General features: G+C 36.7%; 2 protein-coding genes across 2 annotated transcripts in view; one reads left to right on the forward strand and one right to left on the reverse strand.

The window, feature by feature from the left end:
- Positions 1-252: 252 nt before the first annotated feature.
- Positions 253-6,541, forward strand: ATP6V1D (ATPase H+ transporting V1 subunit D). The gene is made up of 7 exons (XM_017829756.1): positions 253-398; positions 1,772-1,839; positions 2,505-2,549; positions 2,992-3,095; positions 3,479-3,545; positions 4,979-5,057; positions 5,672-6,541. The coding sequence occupies exons 1-7, from the start codon at positions 268-270 to the stop codon at positions 5,811-5,813; spliced, it is 636 nt and encodes a 211-aa protein (XP_017685245.1). The 5' UTR covers positions 253-267; the 3' UTR covers positions 5,814-6,541.
- Positions 6,542-7,163: 622 nt separating this feature from the next.
- Positions 7,164-18,276, reverse strand: part of MPP5 (membrane palmitoylated protein 5) — a 29,775-nt gene continuing 18,662 nt past the window's right edge. Inside the window, exons 7-13 of the mRNA XM_017829753.1 lie at positions 17,386-17,569; positions 16,260-16,331; positions 15,716-15,787; positions 14,808-14,975; positions 13,860-14,062; positions 12,358-12,468; positions 7,164-10,245 (exon numbers count right to left, since the gene is read on the reverse strand). Coding sequence (XP_017685242.1) covers positions 10,069-10,245; positions 12,358-12,468; positions 13,860-14,062; positions 14,808-14,975; positions 15,716-15,787; positions 16,260-16,331; positions 17,386-17,569 — 987 coding nt within the window. The 3' untranslated portion in view covers positions 7,164-10,068. The remainder of the gene's footprint in view (positions 10,246-12,357; positions 12,469-13,859; positions 14,063-14,807; positions 14,976-15,715; positions 15,788-16,259; positions 16,332-17,385; positions 17,570-18,276) is intronic.

An 18,276-nucleotide genomic window follows, 5' to 3' on the forward strand; every position in this document is an offset into this window, starting at 1 on the left:
ACAATGTGAAAAAAGAGTGTTTTCCTAATGAGCCACTTTACTGTTGTGATTTAACCCCCATGTAATAGAATCTTATGATTATGAAGACAGGCAAATCTTTTGCTGGATCAGTGAAATAGCTGAAGTATTATTTTTTTTTGCCAGTCACCTGGGAATTACAATTTGCTGTTTAAAGTAAGCTAGCTACATAGAACTTTCTCACTCTCTTCAATTTCTTTCAGTTTTCTTCTCATTATGCTGTTAGTTATTTATCCTGGAAAAGGAGTAATGATATGCCTTGTATTTGCTGCCTTTTTTTTTTTTAATTTTTTTAAACAGACTAAGATGCTGATGGGTGAGGTGATGAGAGAAGCTGCCTTTTCACTTGCTGAGGCAAAGTTTACAGCAGGAGACTTCAGGTGAGGATTGCTGAGCTTGTAGATGTCATACCCATGGGAAAGAGCGATTGAGAAATTATTATTTTCTCTTTTGGAAAAAGTAAAGTTCTTAAATGCACTTTAAAAAGAAAAAAAAGACAGTGGACAAGGTAGGACAGGATGAACTGAATTCCCTTAGCTAAAGGTGGGAGACATCACTGCAGGAGAGAGATAAGTTGCATGATGAAAACATAGACTGCATTGGAAGCTAAACAAAGTGGAAAGACTAGCTGAATTTACCTAAAAGTCTTTGATTTGAGAAGGTGTTGAATTCTGCAGCTTGGAATCAAATATGCAGGGAAGTGAGAATTTATAGCAGAGTATTGTGGTATTTGTTAATTTGGTTTTGCTTGTGAATTTGAGGGACAGGTGTAATGTATGTTCTCCCAGAAAGTCACACAGTGATTTTACCAGTTGTTCTAATCTCCTGTCTCATTGACCTCTTGTCTCACTAGGGTTCATGAGGGCTGTATGCCAGAGGGGAAACAAATCTTTTTCCTCTAGTAGGATATTTTTAATTGTATTTAAATAAATTACAGTTCTGTCCAGGGTGTTTTTGTAATTCATTCAAGGGTGCATAGACCTTGTGAAATAAAGTTGGAGAAGTGTTAATGATTCAGCTGATGGTACTACCAACTGATGGAGAACTGAGTGATCAGACACAGGAGTAATCTGTGTGCTGCTGAAGAAAAGTCTTTTTGGCCTTTCATTTGGATGTGGTGCTGTTCTGTTTCCTGTCCTAACTAGTCACAGTGTTTAGCTGTAAACAGTAGTCAGATTCCACCCTGTAAAGTAAACTGGACTTAGGCAGAAGAGTTAACCAGTGACGTATTCTTGGAAGACCTTGAGATACTTCAGAATTTTTCAAGATGAATTGTTTTACAAGCTCAAGTTTATTTATGTCCTAATCAGTGGGTAAACATACTCACTGATGTTCTGAAAGAACAAATACGTACAAACTAAAATGAACAGAGTGTTGTGGCCTTGGTCTGCATTAAAGCCTTGAGATTTCTTGACTTTTATTGGGAAAAAGGTCTCACGGGTTGATTAGACGCGATATTATTAAAATAATTTGCCAGATAACTGGCTAGTTTTAGCTATGCTTTATATACTTGGTCTAAGATATTTTTAAAGTTACATTCACAGACTCGGTGTCTTTTACATTTCCAGACATTGCTGGAAACCTATTTCTTTCAAAGCTTCTGTGTTAGCTTCAAAGTCTGTACAATGAATTGCATAGAGAACTGAGCTGACAACAATTTCCAGGTCTTTACAGCTATTTGGTAACTGCTTCATCTTGTATATGATGACTTAATGAACTACTTCAGCTTTCCTGTATGTTTTCTTCCTTACAGTACCACTGTGATCCAAAATGTGAACAAAGCACAAGTCAAGATCAGAGCTAAGAAAGACAATGTAGCAGGTGACTTTTCCAGGCCATGAGTGTTTTGACTCAAGGGAATTGTGGAAGGACACTTGGAAGTATGCAGGAATGTATCTAAAGGCTGTCTCCTCGTCTTTATTTCTCTTATTTATCTAACAGTAGGAACACTTGTAATTGGTTAGGGGTTTTTTCACATATATTGTATGATTTTTATAATTAGTTATTTGCCTCATAAAATTAAATGAGTGTGTGTAAATGAATGTGTCCAATTTCTAGATCTTTGGACAAAGTATAAGTTCCATAGAGCTTTACTGAAAAATAGATTGGGAAATTAAGTACCAAAATTAAATAAATTTCAGGCAATTAAATATCAGCAATTGTCTATGAAGAAAACAAAAAAGATGACTGAATGCTTAAAATATTCCTTAAGTAAAGGGAATACATTACCAAACAGAAAGATAGTAAAACTGAACAAACTGGAATACTTCCCTGAATTTTTCAGGGTCTAGATCTCTGTGATCTCAACACAATTCAGAAGTTCTGTGTTATATGTGAGCACCAGCATGACCCAATCGTTCCAAGCTATATAGGAAGATTTTGAAAAATAATCTTACATAATTGGAAGCAAATGGGTGTAAAAGTGATTTGTACTTAACAAATCTGTAGCCCTTTACGTCTCTTACATTTTTGTTCACTCCTGTCAGGTGTAACCTTGCCAGTTTTTGAGCATTACCAGGAAGGAGGGGACAGTAAGTACAAACCAAGTGGTTTTTTGTCTTGCACATATTTACACAATTCCACGCTAATACAAAAATACTTGTCATGTCTTGATGGTAGTAAGTCAGTTTACATCATAGGCATGGCTTTACTTCCTTCCTTTGCTGCTTTGCCCTGTTCCTGTGACGTTGAAGGATTATGAAGGACTGCAGTGGATTTTACTTTTCTAAATCAGTGACTTTTTCAGATGAGAAGACTTGTCTTTAGGTACCAGATTTTGAGACTGCTAAGTCTTACTGTGGACATGCACAACAATGATCTGTAGTAACATAAACCACTATAGAGATAATCTGTTAATGGGCAAAGGCTTTAGCTTCTCACTTGCTGAGCTGTTTGTATCGCTGTAAAGTATTAAATTTTATCTAGTAAAAAAATACTATAGTAGCAATAGTAACAAAAGTTATTTTTTTTCAGGCTATGAGCTGACTGGCTTGGCCAGAGGTGGAGAACAGTTAGCTAAGCTGAAGAGGAACTATGCCAAAGCTGTGGAGCTGCTTGTGGAACTGGCCTCCTTACAGGTTGGTGGGAAGAAAAAAAAGAAGGGCATCATTGATTTCTCACTTTTCTGAAAAGAAAGTAACATGTCTCAGTAATTGTAGCATACTCTAGTCTCGGTGCTGTACAAAGTTGCAAACCTTTTTCAGCCATAAAACAATTACCACTTCAAAGAAGGCCTTATTCCTTAATACTAGGAAGAAACTTTCTTTGGAGAGTGGGTAACTGCTGATGTGAAGTGTGCTAGTGACATTAGTAGAAAAAAATTCTGCTTCTCTCAAGGACATAGTCTGTAAAGCTACATTACAGACTTGGCTTTCAAGTGCTATTCAGTTTTCCGTGAACAATTGATTGAAATGCTGAATTTGTCTTGTTATGTATTAATTATTTAATCCTATTCCATCAGACATCCTTTATTACTTTGGATGAAGCCATTAAAATAACAAACAGACGTGTGAATGCAATTGAACATGGTGAGTATTTTCCATTTGGGATGCATAACATTTTTATGTCTCCATGCAAAATGAGGATCAGGGTCATGGAAGCCACTCATTTGACCTCTTGCTTATTAGCAGAATTTCTAAGCAGTTCAAGAACTCTTTCTAGAAAGCATTACAATGAAACATATTGCAAGAAAGAAAAAAATGAAAAGCCCAGTAGAATGGAGTACACATAGATAAATGAATATGCAAACATAAAAAAGTAATCAGGAAACTGTATTGAGAACCTAAAGGACAAAAGTTTCACAAACACATTCTGGAATCTCTGCTAATGACTTTGATTTAATTGGTCAGGTCTGTTGACTAGAAGCAAAAGATATGTTTCTAAATGCTAAGATGTTCCAATAGCTAGCATAATAAAATTTAAATAATTTCATAATAGATTTAACTTTAAATCACTTTAATAAACTTTAAAATTGTAATACTGTTGCCCAGTGAGGAGCTGTTGACTTTTTTTTGATTTTGGATGGAACAGTCCTTATGTCAATACCCTGGTATTTTTCTTTGATGTGAATTCTTTATCCTTCCTGTTCTTGTTTGTAAATTTAATTCTTGCCCTTTCTTAAGTATTACTTCAACCAGAATATTGCTGTGATTCCTTTTGCTGCAGTGTTTGATTATTTCAAGTTCCCTTCTGAGTTTTTGATAGCTTAGATTTAATCATCTTTGCGTGTACGCAATAACTTATTTCAGTCTGTGTTTCTAAACCGTCCTTTTCAGTACTGTTTTCCATAGACTGGTTCCTTTGAACATGCAGGCCTTAACTGCAGCTTATCATCACTCTTGAGAATTTGACTTGGAAAAGGTTTCCTCTGCAGCCTTCCAAATAACACTGGTAGTGCTGATAACAGCTTTCTCCTTTCAAAAAGGGACTGACACATAGCTTATCCAGTTGGGTGTTAAAGCTGTGTTTAGTGTCTTATCTCTTCCCTTGTGATACTGTTATATTTGAATATTTGTTTTCATGATGGCCTTTTTAAACCTAGATAATTCTGTGAGTAAAAGTGCTATACTGAACAGAAGTTTCTGAAAGAATGTGATGAAAGAACATAGTTTTAATTCAAATTTAGCCCACCTCTTGCAGGGTTTTTTTTAACCACTTCCATGGGAAAAACGAACCTTACTAACAATCAGGGATCAGTGCTTACTGATTCCATTGCATTTTTAAAAGAACACGCTGTGGGAGATTTTATGATGTTCAGTCCTAGCTTAGTCCTGGACTTACTAAAGAAAACAATTCTGTGTACTTGTCCATCAGAAAATAGTATGATCTTCCACAAAAGACATAAATTTCCCCTTGTCAAAATAATTAGTAGATTGACTTCAAACAACATCTGTGCACTCCGTTATATAACTTCCTGGCTAATATAACAGCAGTCCAAAAACTTATTTATTCATGTTTCTAGTGATTATTCCCAGGATCGAGCGTACTCTTTCTTACATCATCACAGAACTGGATGAACGAGAACGAGAGGAGTTCTACAGGTAAACATCTGGACTAGACTGGTCTCTTTCTGAAATACACCATTCCTCAGAAGGGACTTAGGAGAGCTATTCACCAAATCTGGCAACAAACATTGTTAAACAGGACCTCATTCTTACTGCATGTTGAGTTTCCAGAGCTGGGCACTTGGGCATCTGCAATTATTTGTCTGAAACTTGTAAATGAATCCCTACCACTAAGTTGCACACAGCTGTCATCATTCTGCCAGAGGGAATGATGTGATACAGTACACTGAGGTGTTCTGCCTTCAAGACACTTCTGCTATAGAGGTCAGTGTTCTGGGCTACCTGAAGCAAATAATGTCAAACCTGAAATGAACGAAAGAGGAATTAACTTCATTAAAGACAAACAAAGCAGTGTTTAGAGTCAAAAATATAATTTATAGTTTGGATGAAGTTTCTCAATTACAGCAGCTAGCAATAAAAGCCTTTTATTTTTGCCATTTTGCCAAATTTGCCATTTGTTACAGACTTTTTATTTCCCAGAGAACTTTTCCAGGCAGCTTTATCATATCCAGGTTGTATGGCATCTTTATTGCCAGCCTGTTTTATGAAAATGTATTTGTTTCACAGATAAGCCGCATTTCTCTTCACAGGCTAAAGAAGATCCAGGAAAAGAAAAAAGTATTGAAAGAAAAATCTGATCAAGAACGGGAGCTGCGGAGGGCTGCTGGTGGGGAAACTGAACCAGCCAATCTCTTAGCAGAGGAGAAGGATGAAGACCTTCTCTTTGAATAACCCTGCACAGTTGCTGTGTATGGAGCAGGGGGCCCAGAATACAGAATGTCCAATTACAATATAATTCAAGACATGTTGCCTACAAGATACTTATGTGGCTTCTCATTTGGTGTCCAAGTCTTGAGTTGAATGGATTGTGGATTTCTCCTGGGAGATTAGAAATCTGGGAACTTGACTATAGCATAGGAAGAAAAGGAGAAATGTGTCAGATGCTTTACTATCATCCAGGCAAGCCTTCTGTGGTCAGCCTGTTTCTTCACTTAGTAACAATGACTTTTGATAGCTATATATTTTGCAGGATGGTGCTGGATTTGCCTAATCAGATTCCTCTTAAATTGCTCCCCTTCCTCATACAAGAGGAGGAAAATGTCGCTTAGGGTGGGAGATGCATGTAATATTCTTTACTGCTGAGCTATTAATGTTCAAGTTGCTTAAAGCCAGTATTGGCACAGCTGAAGTCAAATGCCAGTAAAGGAAACTCAGTTTTCTAACCTGTTGATGAAATCCACAGTCTTCTGTTATATATTTTTGTTGCACGATTGCTACCATTGGCCTAAAACATCTACGTTTTTAATTAGAGGTTCTGCCAACTAGTGTACTGTCTGTGCTAGAAACAAGTGTAAATTTTAAATGTTAAAATACCCGGCGTCTGGCTCAAGTTGCTAGAAGATGGTGGTCTTAAAAGCTTGTTGTGTTGATTTCAAAATAAAACTTCTGCTCAGTTTGAAGGGGTGTTTTCCTAAACACAGAATCACAGAATCATTTAGGTTGAAAAAGACCTCTAAAATCACTGAGTCCAACCTTTGACTGATCACCACCCTTGCCAGCTAGTCCATAGCACTAAAGGCCATGTCCAGTTATTTCTTGAACACAAATGGTTGTGTTCTTTGTTCTTGAAGACATTGGTTTGCAATCAGCAAACCAAACGCCCCAGAGCTAACACTAGTATATTGTCTCTAGTACTACCAGTCTGTTCAAGGTAAGCATCTTGTTTTAAATATGATCCAGCACTTAACTGCAGATGCAAGGTAAGTGCAAGGAAATGAATTTCTACTAACACCTTTAAAAGTCATTGTAGAACTGTATGAAGCACAAGGCCTCTTCTTTTTTGAAGCTGAACACAGCACAGCTGAACAGTAAGTCCATACTCTGTTGTAAGATACAGATTAGTTTGAAAGAAAGACATGTTGGACATGTTGTTACCTCTCCCATGAGATGGATGGTGTCACAAGGAGCACAGGACATCCCTTAGGGCACTGATGGGTTTCACACTGATGGCATGATGGGTTTCACTGATGGCATGTTTCACACATTCAGCACAGTGGCAGAAAGAAGATCCGGTACGAGAAATAAAATTGTACAGTGATTTATTTTAAATCTAGAAATATTTTACATTTTTACATTAGTGTGCAGTTCATGATGTCTCAAAATACAGAGTGCAGATACATGTATAAAAGTACAAGTGGGGCTAACCACAGGTCTCAGTAAAGTTACCTTAATTATTTAAGGCATGAAACCCCCTATCTAATATTTTGAAAAGTCACATTTAATTACATTCAAAAATTCTTTTATGCAATTCAGCTAACATTTATTTTTAATTAAATCTGGACTGGTAAAAATGCAGATATCCTCATTTCAGTCTGATACAGCTCACTACATAACCTGTGATAAAGTCAAAGAGTTTCACCAGTGAAGTCTGCATATTTTCTTTTACTCTCGAGGGAACTAGCACACATTCTTCATTAGAGACAATGATTTCTTACACAAGGTAGTTCCAGGTCCAAACTGACAGCAGACTGACAGCCAGGTACATTATTTCAGTGCTGCTCAAACCCCTCCTTTCAGCAGGATACATTGCTAACACCGGTTATAAACTATCATAGCACCTCTCTACCTGGACATCAGCAAGTACTGTGTGCCTTGGGAATTAAGAGTAAAGCTGAACTTCAAGCAATATGCTTTAAGTCTACATTCAAAAGCTCATTTGTAAAAAAACATTCTGTACAACATTTCAGAAAAACTGGGGAGACAAACATTGGTGAAATAATATTAATGGCATGATTTACTGAGACTGATGCTGCCTATGAACACTGAATACCTATGGGACTTCAGCAACCACCTTGAGCTGATTTGTGACTGCAAGAATTTAGACAGCACCTATGTAACTTGAGCTAGGTTACCCTTACTCAACACACATTTTACTGCTTCCCACCTTCTTGTCCACCTATGAAACAGTCAATACCCAGAAGCCTAATACATCTGGCAATCATCTTTCTTAATGGGTAGAATCAATAAAGTATATCCAATATACCTGAACATTGTAGTTCTCATAAACTATGGATGAAACTGAGAACATGCCTGCAATGTGAGGCAAAAAGCCATTATTTTGAATATCCATTATTATTTCTAACACTAACTTGAACTAAAGATATTCAAGTTTGCACCCCCTTTTCTTTCTGAAGGGTCATTACTAATCCCCACTAATTGCTTAATTGCCTTTCAGCCGTAAATACTAATTAAACTAGCAAATCAATTTGCTTTCTAACAAGACAGGAATGCACGCTATCCTTCCATTTTTTCAATACAAAGATGTACTGAATATTTGTTCAGTACCTAGGATAGTTATCTGACAATTTCTTTATATCTGCTCTACACTCTGAGCTCTCTAGCTACAGGTGTGAATTTGTTCCATTAACGTTTGAAGAAAGAATATATGCAAGACAGAATGGAAAACATTAACTACTTTTTCATCCTTCAACATTAGACAGGAGTGAACTACACACTGACATAACTCCAGTGTTTTACCTGTAGGAACAAGGAAACACTATGGCTAAAATGAAAAGATATTCACAGTTAAGGTTCTTTGTGCTACCCAAAACCAAAACAGCCAAGATACTACTATTCAGTTAGGGTCAGCAACAACAGCCCTACTGCAGACTTAGTAGTTAAACCTTCACAGCCAGAATAATTTGAGGATGCAGAGATGTTCCCATCTGCTTTGCAGAATGCACCAGGATACAGAGAGACCTTTCCTTTTAGTTCCCTTGTTTCAAGTTGGTTTTTTTGTTTGAACCATTAAAAATATTCCCCTTTTTTGTGACTTCTCAGTCAGTTACCAGTGTTTTACATATATTTTCACTGCAGTATTGAGCAAACGCAGGACAATAAGTTGGCTAGTGAATGACAATACTCATAACATAGTAGCTACATTCAGCTATTTGACTTCCAGTTAGTTGTCCATTAGTCCAACAGCCACAACATGAACCATTTGCAGAGATTAAAAAACCACACTGTCTTCCAGTGTTCAGCACATCAGTCTATTTTAGTCAGTATTCTGTTATAAAACATGAGAATTTCAGTTGACTTTCAAGTAGCATGTCTTATAACTATACCTTTTCACAAAAATAGAAGCTCCGTCTTTCTAAATATCTCTACAGATCTGTGGAAAACAGTGGCTCCAATCAGTCAATCAGTGTTTTAAAGAAAGTATCATAAAAATATCACATCTAAAAGATCAATATAACAGTCATCTTTGGACCTAAAATTACTGTGCAGTTAAATCTGATTTTAAAAGTCTGACTAAAAAGATGCAAGGATTGAAATATTTACATTATACACATTTTCCAATTACAGTGCTATTAGAAAGTGGAATGTCTGAGAATTAAAATATTAACTCAAGCCTCACAGGGCAGCCCCAGATCAGAGCAGCATCTTCATTCTGTGTATTTTTTGAACAGGAGAGGTTTCTCATTAATATTAACATTTTTCACATGTAGATTGTATCTCTGCCCAGTGATCTGTAGAATGCTCTTGAACTAGCATCATGTCCCACAAAGTCATTAAGTGTTAAATAATATTCATATTTATAACTATGTGACAGCATGGACTATATATATATACACATAAACACACTTAAAATCTTGGTTGTAAGGGTGACTAGGTTAAAAAAGGTGGATTTATGTATAAAAGTAGCTGCTAGAAAAATCTGTCTAAAGCCTTAGAATTTAGTATTGACACAGTCTCCATTTCTAGACCACAGAGAAAGAAAACTTGGACAATCTTTAGATCAGTTAAATTGGCTCACAAGCTGAGTAGCGTATTTTTCGTTAATACGCAATTTCACTGGCAAAGGATGCAGCCACTGAGGTCTAGAGCTCACAGCTCACATGCATTTATACTAGAATTGGGCAGGCCTACACACAATCTCCTTGGAAAGATAACTAGATTAAAGTCCACTTGTCCCTTGGAACTGCTCTCATCGTAGCCAGGTAGAGGGCACCCACTGGGGTTCTGTGTCAAGCTTGTTTATTAACCGAAGTAATTCTTGATAGGCCTTATCAAGGTCAGAATTCACAATTGCTGTATCAAAGTAGTGGCCATTGTTCTGTTCCATCTCCCTTGTCTTCTCTATGATTTCTCTCAGCTCTTCTGGCTGCAATCAAAAACAGAGTTAGTGTAGGTGTGCAAGCCTCTCACAGTAACGGAGTAGGGAAAGGTAACAACTCAGGTTGTTTTACACAAATTCTCATAGTGTTGCTATTGGCTATGGAAAAGTTTACAGTAATACTGAACCATGATACATATTTGAAAGCTAAGGACATTCAAGACAATCCTGTTTGATTTGCCCTAAGTGGCAAACTGTAAATAACTGCCCCCGGCTGAGGAAAATGAGGAAGATCCAGCACTGCTCATTGCACAACACTGCTCTTACTGAGGTTCTTAAATCATGTTTCTGAAAAATAAGTGAGGTTGCTAAGCTCATTATCCTTTCTGAAAAAGACTGGAGGTGGCAGAGATAGTGTGAGAGAAAGGCTGAATGGTGTAGAACAAGACAACATTCCTCTGAAGGTGCAGCACTACAAATGCCAAACAGCCGAAGGCGACAGCTGTCAGTGGTGAAAACTGCTCAACAAACAGCAATGAGAACCACAGGGAGAGTTATATGTTTAAGCTGACCAAATCACCATAACACCCAGTGAATAACATTGCAGAAAAATGAAAAACACCGTTTGGGAGCTGGAAGGGACTATGTCAAAAGCAAGAATATTGCAGATGTAGATAAATTATACAAAGGGAGAAGTAGAAATGTTTTGCTTCACTTCAGATTTTTTTTTTTTTTACAATTAGCTACTAGAGGTGTGTTTATTTTCCTCTTCTGCAACTTAGTTTTCTGTTGTATAAAGGGATATTCAGGTATAATTTTTGAGTTAATTTTCTAGAAAGGATAATTTCAAAAAGGACTTCAGGCCTTTAAGATTTTTTTTCTTAGTCATTATATACTCTTGATAAAATCAAAGTAACATACAGGCATACATGCAAGAAATACTCTTTTCTTTATTGGGGAGGGGGTTTAACATGAGAGCATGTACCCCCTTGAAATAAATACAACGCCAATACAATTAATCAGAAAGAAAACAGGCATTCTTTAACACCAAGAAATGTATTCCTTTTTATTGCAAATGGATTCCTTGACTACTGCAGTAAGAATCCAGAACCTACATAAGATGCAATGTTTATATAAAATAAAGTTTCATTAGTTGCATAAACATGAAGGAGGAAACACACCCATTTAAAGACTATGATTCCATTTGACTCAAGGGTGAGGGGGGGAAGGAAAAAAGAAAAATCCCTCTCTTTTAACACTTGGACTTTAATGGACTTCTAGGTCTTGCATCCAAGTAAGCAAAACAACACAGCCACAAAACACAGTGAGGTTTGATCCCTGACCAACAGCCATGTCAGGAGTCCCTCTGAGTTATGCTGGGAAGATTGTTTTTCCTCAGTATGAACCACATTATGCTCAATTAGTACTCTGAAGATACCATGGTAGCAAAGGGCTCCCACCAACCACCGCAGGGTAGATCTCAGTTGAAAAGCTACTTCATTGTCCTAGCAATAAGCACTTTGTATATCATAAGCTGATAAAGAAATTTTCTGAGCTTTCACATGTCCTGGTTTAATATATGGCTTTTGAGTCCATTCTGCAGAACTACCTTCTCAGTAACTAAACTGGATCTTAACTGGATAAGTTCAAATCTTGGGTATGACTCTGGCTGAACATGAAAAGTGATCCTGTAGGACCAAGCATTAAAATAATTTTATCTGAATAGTTTCGAATTTTCAAGCAAATGCTTTCCCAAGGGCAGGTAAATTCTCAAAAGAAAAACAGTAATCCTTTGCTCCACAGAATTATTCCCAAGTTTACTTGAGGACAAAGCTGGGTTTTCCACAGTTTTGAAATAAAAGTTCATATTTTTGTACCCGAATGCAGGGATCCTTGTACCCGAATGCAGACCCTGTGCCCCAGGATTACTGATTTAGCAGTGCATTTTCGTTTCTACTACCTCTTGCATCACATTAGACAAAAGCATCCTGAACCCTTCCTTTAGTATGGTCTGCCTACTAACCTGGAACACACAGATCCCAACCACACTGCTTCACTGCAGTGGTAATTGTCAGGACCATTACTGGGTCCCAATTCCAAAGAAAGTGCACACATTTACCAAAGCCAACATGGTTTCAGAAGACGTGTAGGACACCCTACCTTTGGGTTTTTCCCTTCTTTGGCCAATAAAGCTCGTAGTCTCTCTTGTGAAGGTGGTGCAACAAATATAATATATGGCTTCAAGTCAGAGTTACGTAGTGTCTTCAGTGACTGCAGAAATAGGATTTATTAAATATTTAACAGTTCCACCCATGAAAAGGGCATTTAACGATGCATTATTCATGTTATAATTGATAATACACTCTTCAAACAGAAAATTGTACAATATATTAACAGCAATATAATTAATTAACAGTATTATCATCAACACTCACAGTTAAGCCACCTTTTCCTACAAAATTGATATTCCAACATTTTTCAGCTTCACAGAACTGAAAACATTTACTTTTGTTCAAGAATATTATTCTTAACTAAACTGAAGGAACTGATCTTTTGGTATCCAAAAGCAAAGAAAAAGTCATCTGCATTGAGTAAGTGTCCTTAGAATGCTAAGGAATGGTATCAGCTTTAAACAGAGAGAAGAGTCTTTACATACTACAGTTTACTTGAAAGACTATAGTTCAACCCTTTCTGTTTGAAGATTAAAGTACAAGTATCAGATACACTACTACGGTATGCGTAGCATTTTGTTTTGTCAGGTTACATTTATATTGAGAGACAGGAAGTAAAGAAATACAAACTGTCATTTGGTTTTTCCAAAAGGCCTACTCTCTGTGTCTCAGGACAAACAACTTGTCTCTGAAATAGACTTTTTAGCCACAGAATTTAACAAATTTTTAAAGAGTTGTGAATTTTCACTTTATGACATGCTTTGCAACACCCACAAGGTATTCTAGTAAAGTATCACATGGTCCCAACTGGTGATGACTAATTGTTGAGTAATTACAGCTTCAATACTACCAGACTTTACTGATGTGTCTGAGTTTTAGGGCTTCTTTTGCAGATCTACAACAGCAGCAGACCTCACACATATCATGTGTATCAGAAAACGGGCTGTGTTCCAGGACTCTGCCTCTTCCCATGTTTGACTAAATTTCCAAGTTGAGGTCTGCAAGCACAGTTTTCCTCTCATAACCAAAAGGTCACAGCTAAACAGCTTTTCAATATTAATGATGTTATATACTTTAATCCTGAACTGGATTTGGAAACTGCATAAACAGTCCCAAAAAACACTTTCCAAGTATAATCACAAACAATTTCCTCTCCATATTCAAAAACCTCAGAGCTCACAGAATAATTGGAGGACTGAGAGACACAGATCTTATTTTAATTCATCTTTTTAATTCAGATAGTTTCCAGATACTTAAAGCTGGTGAAAAGGCCCCTAATACCTGTAGTGGGTAAAGATGTGCATATTTACAAGCAAGGAACAAGAAGGCTGTATAATACACTGTTATAGTCACCTGAACATCACCGAAAGAAAACTTGGAATAAATATGAACCTTGAAAACACACTCATTTTATATAAACCAAATAGAGCTCTGTAGGTTCTCACAGCAGCTTCTACAATTAAAACACAAGAGGCAACATTTTTGCCGTACCTGGGTATGAAGATTTAAAAGGCATATCTTGCCTGAGTTGATTACTTGGCGCACGGAGTCTATGCTAGTACCATAGAGGTTCTTTTCAAACTCTCCATATTCAATGAACTTCCCTGCAGCTATGTCACTCTCAAATGCCTGTCGAGAAACGAAATGGTAATCCCTGCCAGCTGCTTCAGTCTCTCGCCTACTCCGAGTAGTATCTACAAGCAAGAGCAACAAAAGAAAAAGACATTGAGAGAGTGATACACCTGTAGAACTGAAGAAAAGCAATCAGCATTTCTCTTAGGAGAAATGTTGCTAATCAAGCAAAAAAACCCCCACCAACATATGAAATATCCAAGAAATCCACGCATTTTATTTTATACAATAAATGTCCATGGTCAGATTAAGTCGTCAGACTTAATTCAAAGGTTTCACTTACATTATCTAGAGGATAAAAAAGTAGTAAACTACGAAAGGAATAGTTTTAACTGTGCAGCTGTGATCTGAATGTGAAAACAGCCATTAGTTGTTTATAACAGTATATATTGCTAAGCTGTTTGTAAACATAATCTAGGGTACGTGAGACATTAAAAATATAACCATCACTGAAATATAAGTAGTTTGGAAAGGCACTAAAGCCACCTAAACTTAAATTTATGCAGGACATTTGGTTAAAAATTCTTTGCCCTATATAGCAGTTTCTTTTTTACACTTTTGTAACTCACTCCAATTTTATGCATGCCTTATAATGTCTTTATAACACTGTGTTGAGACACTGGATTTGCATTAACTTACCAAAAGCTATTTTTTGCCATACAAGAGGTCACTTTCCTTGCCCATTTTTCAAGAGCTCAATATATACTGCTCACAGCCCCCAGGATCCTAATTACTATTTTCAACACAACGGGATTTGTCTGCAGACAATGTTTAGAATACAGAATCTTATCTGCCTGTCAAACTTACGTGGAACTGCAGAGGCAAAGCGATCCACTTCGTTATTCATAAGTCTCTGCCGCAGCTCGTTTTGGCCGCAGTTCTGTGGGCCAATCAGGACAATGGGCCGCTTCCTATTTGCTGGCTGATGATACAGTGACATTTCCTCGTAGGTCAAAATTTCCTCATTGTCATAATCTTGAGAGAGAACAATAAAACAGTCACAAATACTTCGCTAACAGCTGCATGTACTGCCTGTCATGCAGTAAAAAGTTTCAGGCAGTTCCCGAACTCTCTGCCCAGCATCTCTGAGTCACCAAAGCAACAGAACCCCAAAGATCATCACTTGCTCAGTAAGATCAGACTTCTTTTTCTCCCTTTCTTGGGAAAGAAAATGTGTCTTCACTTACTATTACTCACATAAGTAGTAGCATAAATTCAGGAAACAACTTTCTTGCCAAGGAACAAGTATCTAGTATAAGAATAACACTTTATACCCAACAACAACAAAAATCATCCCAATCCCAAAATACTTATGTAAAAATATAGTATAAATAGCCTATAAAATCTTTGTGGAGAAGGTTTTTGTTTACTAAACTTAATTATGCAGAGTGAGATGACATTACAAAACCATAACGAATTAGTTCACCATTGTAAAATTATGAGTGCTTCCATGCCTAAAAAGCTACCTATTTTTTACCCCTATAATCTGGCCTTTATTAAAGACACTAAATGACCCTACATATCCTGTCACCTCTTTTACATCTTTCACTAAATGCTATAACAAAACATACTACCACTCTCACAGAGAACTTCATCAGCTATTACTTCTAACATCATATCCTGAATTTAAGCAATTGTTTCCACAAGGCTAGTTATGGAATCTTTTATAGTTATATGTGTATAAGTACACATATTCTGGAAAACATGTTACTCACCATCATTTTTATTTGCATTGTATAAAATCTTTTTCCGTTTCTTTTTGTTCTTCTTTGCACACCAGAGTTTTCCTGAAAATTTTATTTCCAAAACAAAAATCACCATAATCAAACACCCATACAGCAAAAATCCTCCTATTCTACCCACTATCTGGATCTTTAAAGTGGAGAATTTATTCTGCAGTTTTGAAAGGGCATAATATCCTTCTGCTGATTACAGTGGTCTGGTGTATTAAGCAAACGCTCATGTCAAGAACTTAAACTGAGTCATGGCAGATAAAATTCTTTAAGAAAAAAGGGGCTTTGCAAATTCCCTACATCACCCTAATTACATTGCACAGTTATGAAAAATCCCACGTGATTTATACAACTAAGTGCTAAATTCAGACCCATAATTACACGAAGACTTTCAAAGAATCATCCCACTTGTATTACAAAAAACCAGAATAATTTTCTACAACTCCACAATGACAAGGTTCCATATATATCACTAATTAGCACCTCCATAAAAGATTTTTTTCCCCTTGGAAAACATATATCCAACCTGATTTTTCAGGCTCCTTGTCTTCTTCTATGGTTTGCTTCATTGCTTCTCTTTGTTGCTGAAAACTTTTTCCTTGATGCATTTAAAAAAACAAAAAAGCACAAGAGCCATTAACATTTAGAAACCAGGTCCATGCTTTTTCATAATGACTTACTCATTTGACTTTTTCCTAAGCTTTTACATCTCTGAAGGTTCCAGTAGAATAAAACATACAAAAGAAATTTTAAAAGAGAAATTAAAATTTAAAAGGAGAAACTAAAATTACTACAAAACTTAATACTTAAAAAACATATTAATCAAGAAAGACTTGCAGAGCATTTGTAGCCTGGAAAGACTACACTTTCCCACTATGATGCTATGGTTTTCTAACTATTTTTGTATTGTCAACTGTGTTCTATTTATATGAAATATTTTGAACTTCAGTTTAAAAACATTAGCCTATATTTAAATCAGTGTTTCTCTCAACTTATTCAAACATCATAAAGTAACAGTGGGATATTTTATGGAATTTGAAAAGTCTCTTGTTTGCTGTGTTTAACCGATCAGCAGATCTTAAATGGACTAGAGCACAATAATATTGCAATGCAAAAATTATAAACTGACTTGAAGTCAAAACTCTGAAAACCCTGTTACTTGAAGGCCCTCAACAATGAGAAAGCAAGCCTGACTGTTACAAACAACTAAACCCCTTTGGTAAGTGAAAATATACAGAAAAGTCACCAAAAAAAGATACTGTATCAAGTAGTTTGAACAAAGTAAGAAACCTCACAGCTGCACTCATCTCCAGAGAACCTGGTTACAGTCCCCTGTCTCTGCTGCAGCCAGAGGGAACTCTGAATCCAGAGTCCCCACAGGGTGGAGGAATAAAGGAAGAGGACATTAGCTGTTGAAAGGTGACCTGCAGTGGCAGCAGCAGCCTTACTCTGGTTTAACAGCGATAACGCAGCGATGCCTTTAAAAAGTCAACTTTTAAGTGACTTACATAACCAGTAGTAGGTTCTGATGCAAAAGGTTCAGTGTCACAGACATCTGAGGCAATGGATATTTAAGGGTATACAAGTCTTTGAAAACCTGACAGCTCCTGTGGCTATGAGAACTGTCAAGCTTTTTCTAGAGCTTTATTTACCAGGGATAAGGCCTGCCAACGGCTGATTATCTTCATCTCCATCTCTGTAGGCCTGCCACCAGTTTGGATCTTCTTGACTGATCACATGGAGAATGTCGCCTTTTTGAAAAGACAGGCCTAACTCTCGGCAGGGGACATAAGGGTCATCAGAGGGATCATAGTCAAAATGCGCTTTCACATGTATCTGTGGGAGATCAAATGTAAAATCAGAAAAAAACCACCCCAGTGACTTCTGAAGAATTACACCCCCTCTTCCTTGACTGCACTGGAGCTCCAATATATTAAAACCTCCAAGATTCTATAAAATGCAAACTTTATCTGGGGCATACAGGAGTACTGGAATGAAAACATTACCTATGTTAGCAATGGAAAAGACACTTTTGCTAGGTTGGACATAAAAGCTTGAATTCTAAACTCCATGAAATTCCCTCACCATTTCAGAAGGCAACCTCCCCCCCGCCCCAATCTACTGATTTTAAGTTCTTTGCATTCAAAAATTATCAGAGATATTCTAATTGGTTAAAATACCTAATAAACACACAGACTGAAACCAATATCCTGGGCTTTAAGTGAAGTTTCACTTGTACAGTATTTTGTCACCAATCACTAATGTCTGGGCATGTTTTCTTCAAACTGTTAAAACCATCTCAAGAAAAGTATGTTAGACAAAAAGATAATAAACAAAGCTTCCAGTATACAAACTTTTCCTCTCGAAGCATATTTGCAAGTTCCATTAATCCATTTTCTTTTAATACATACATGCATATATATATAAAATAGAGAAATTCGTAAATTCAAAATAAATTCAGAACCACACAAAGTTCTACTTTTACAACTTCTTCCTATTTTAGAAACTCAGTTAAAATCATACTAAGAGTTTCAGCTTAAGAC

Source organism: Lepidothrix coronata, unplaced genomic scaffold, assembly GCF_001604755.1.
Source record: "Lepidothrix coronata isolate B3197 unplaced genomic scaffold, Lepidothrix_coronata-1.0 Scaffold168, whole genome shotgun sequence".
NCBI classification, from domain to species: Eukaryota; Metazoa; Chordata; class Aves; order Passeriformes; family Pipridae; genus Lepidothrix; species Lepidothrix coronata.

Excerpts from the sequence above, each read along its gene's own strand:
- ATP6V1D (XM_017829756.1), top strand. The coding sequence starts at position 268 with ATGATATGCCTTGTATTTGCTGCCTTTTTTTTTTTTAATTTTTTTAAA. Across the intron at positions 2,550-2,991 it reads TTACCAGGAAGGAGGGGACA|GCTATGAGCTGACTGGCTTG; the intron begins GTAAGTACAAAC and ends ATTTTTTTTCAG. Across the intron at positions 5,058-5,671 it reads GAACGAGAGGAGTTCTACAG|GCTAAAGAAGATCCAGGAAA; the intron begins GTAAACATCTGG and ends TTCTCTTCACAG.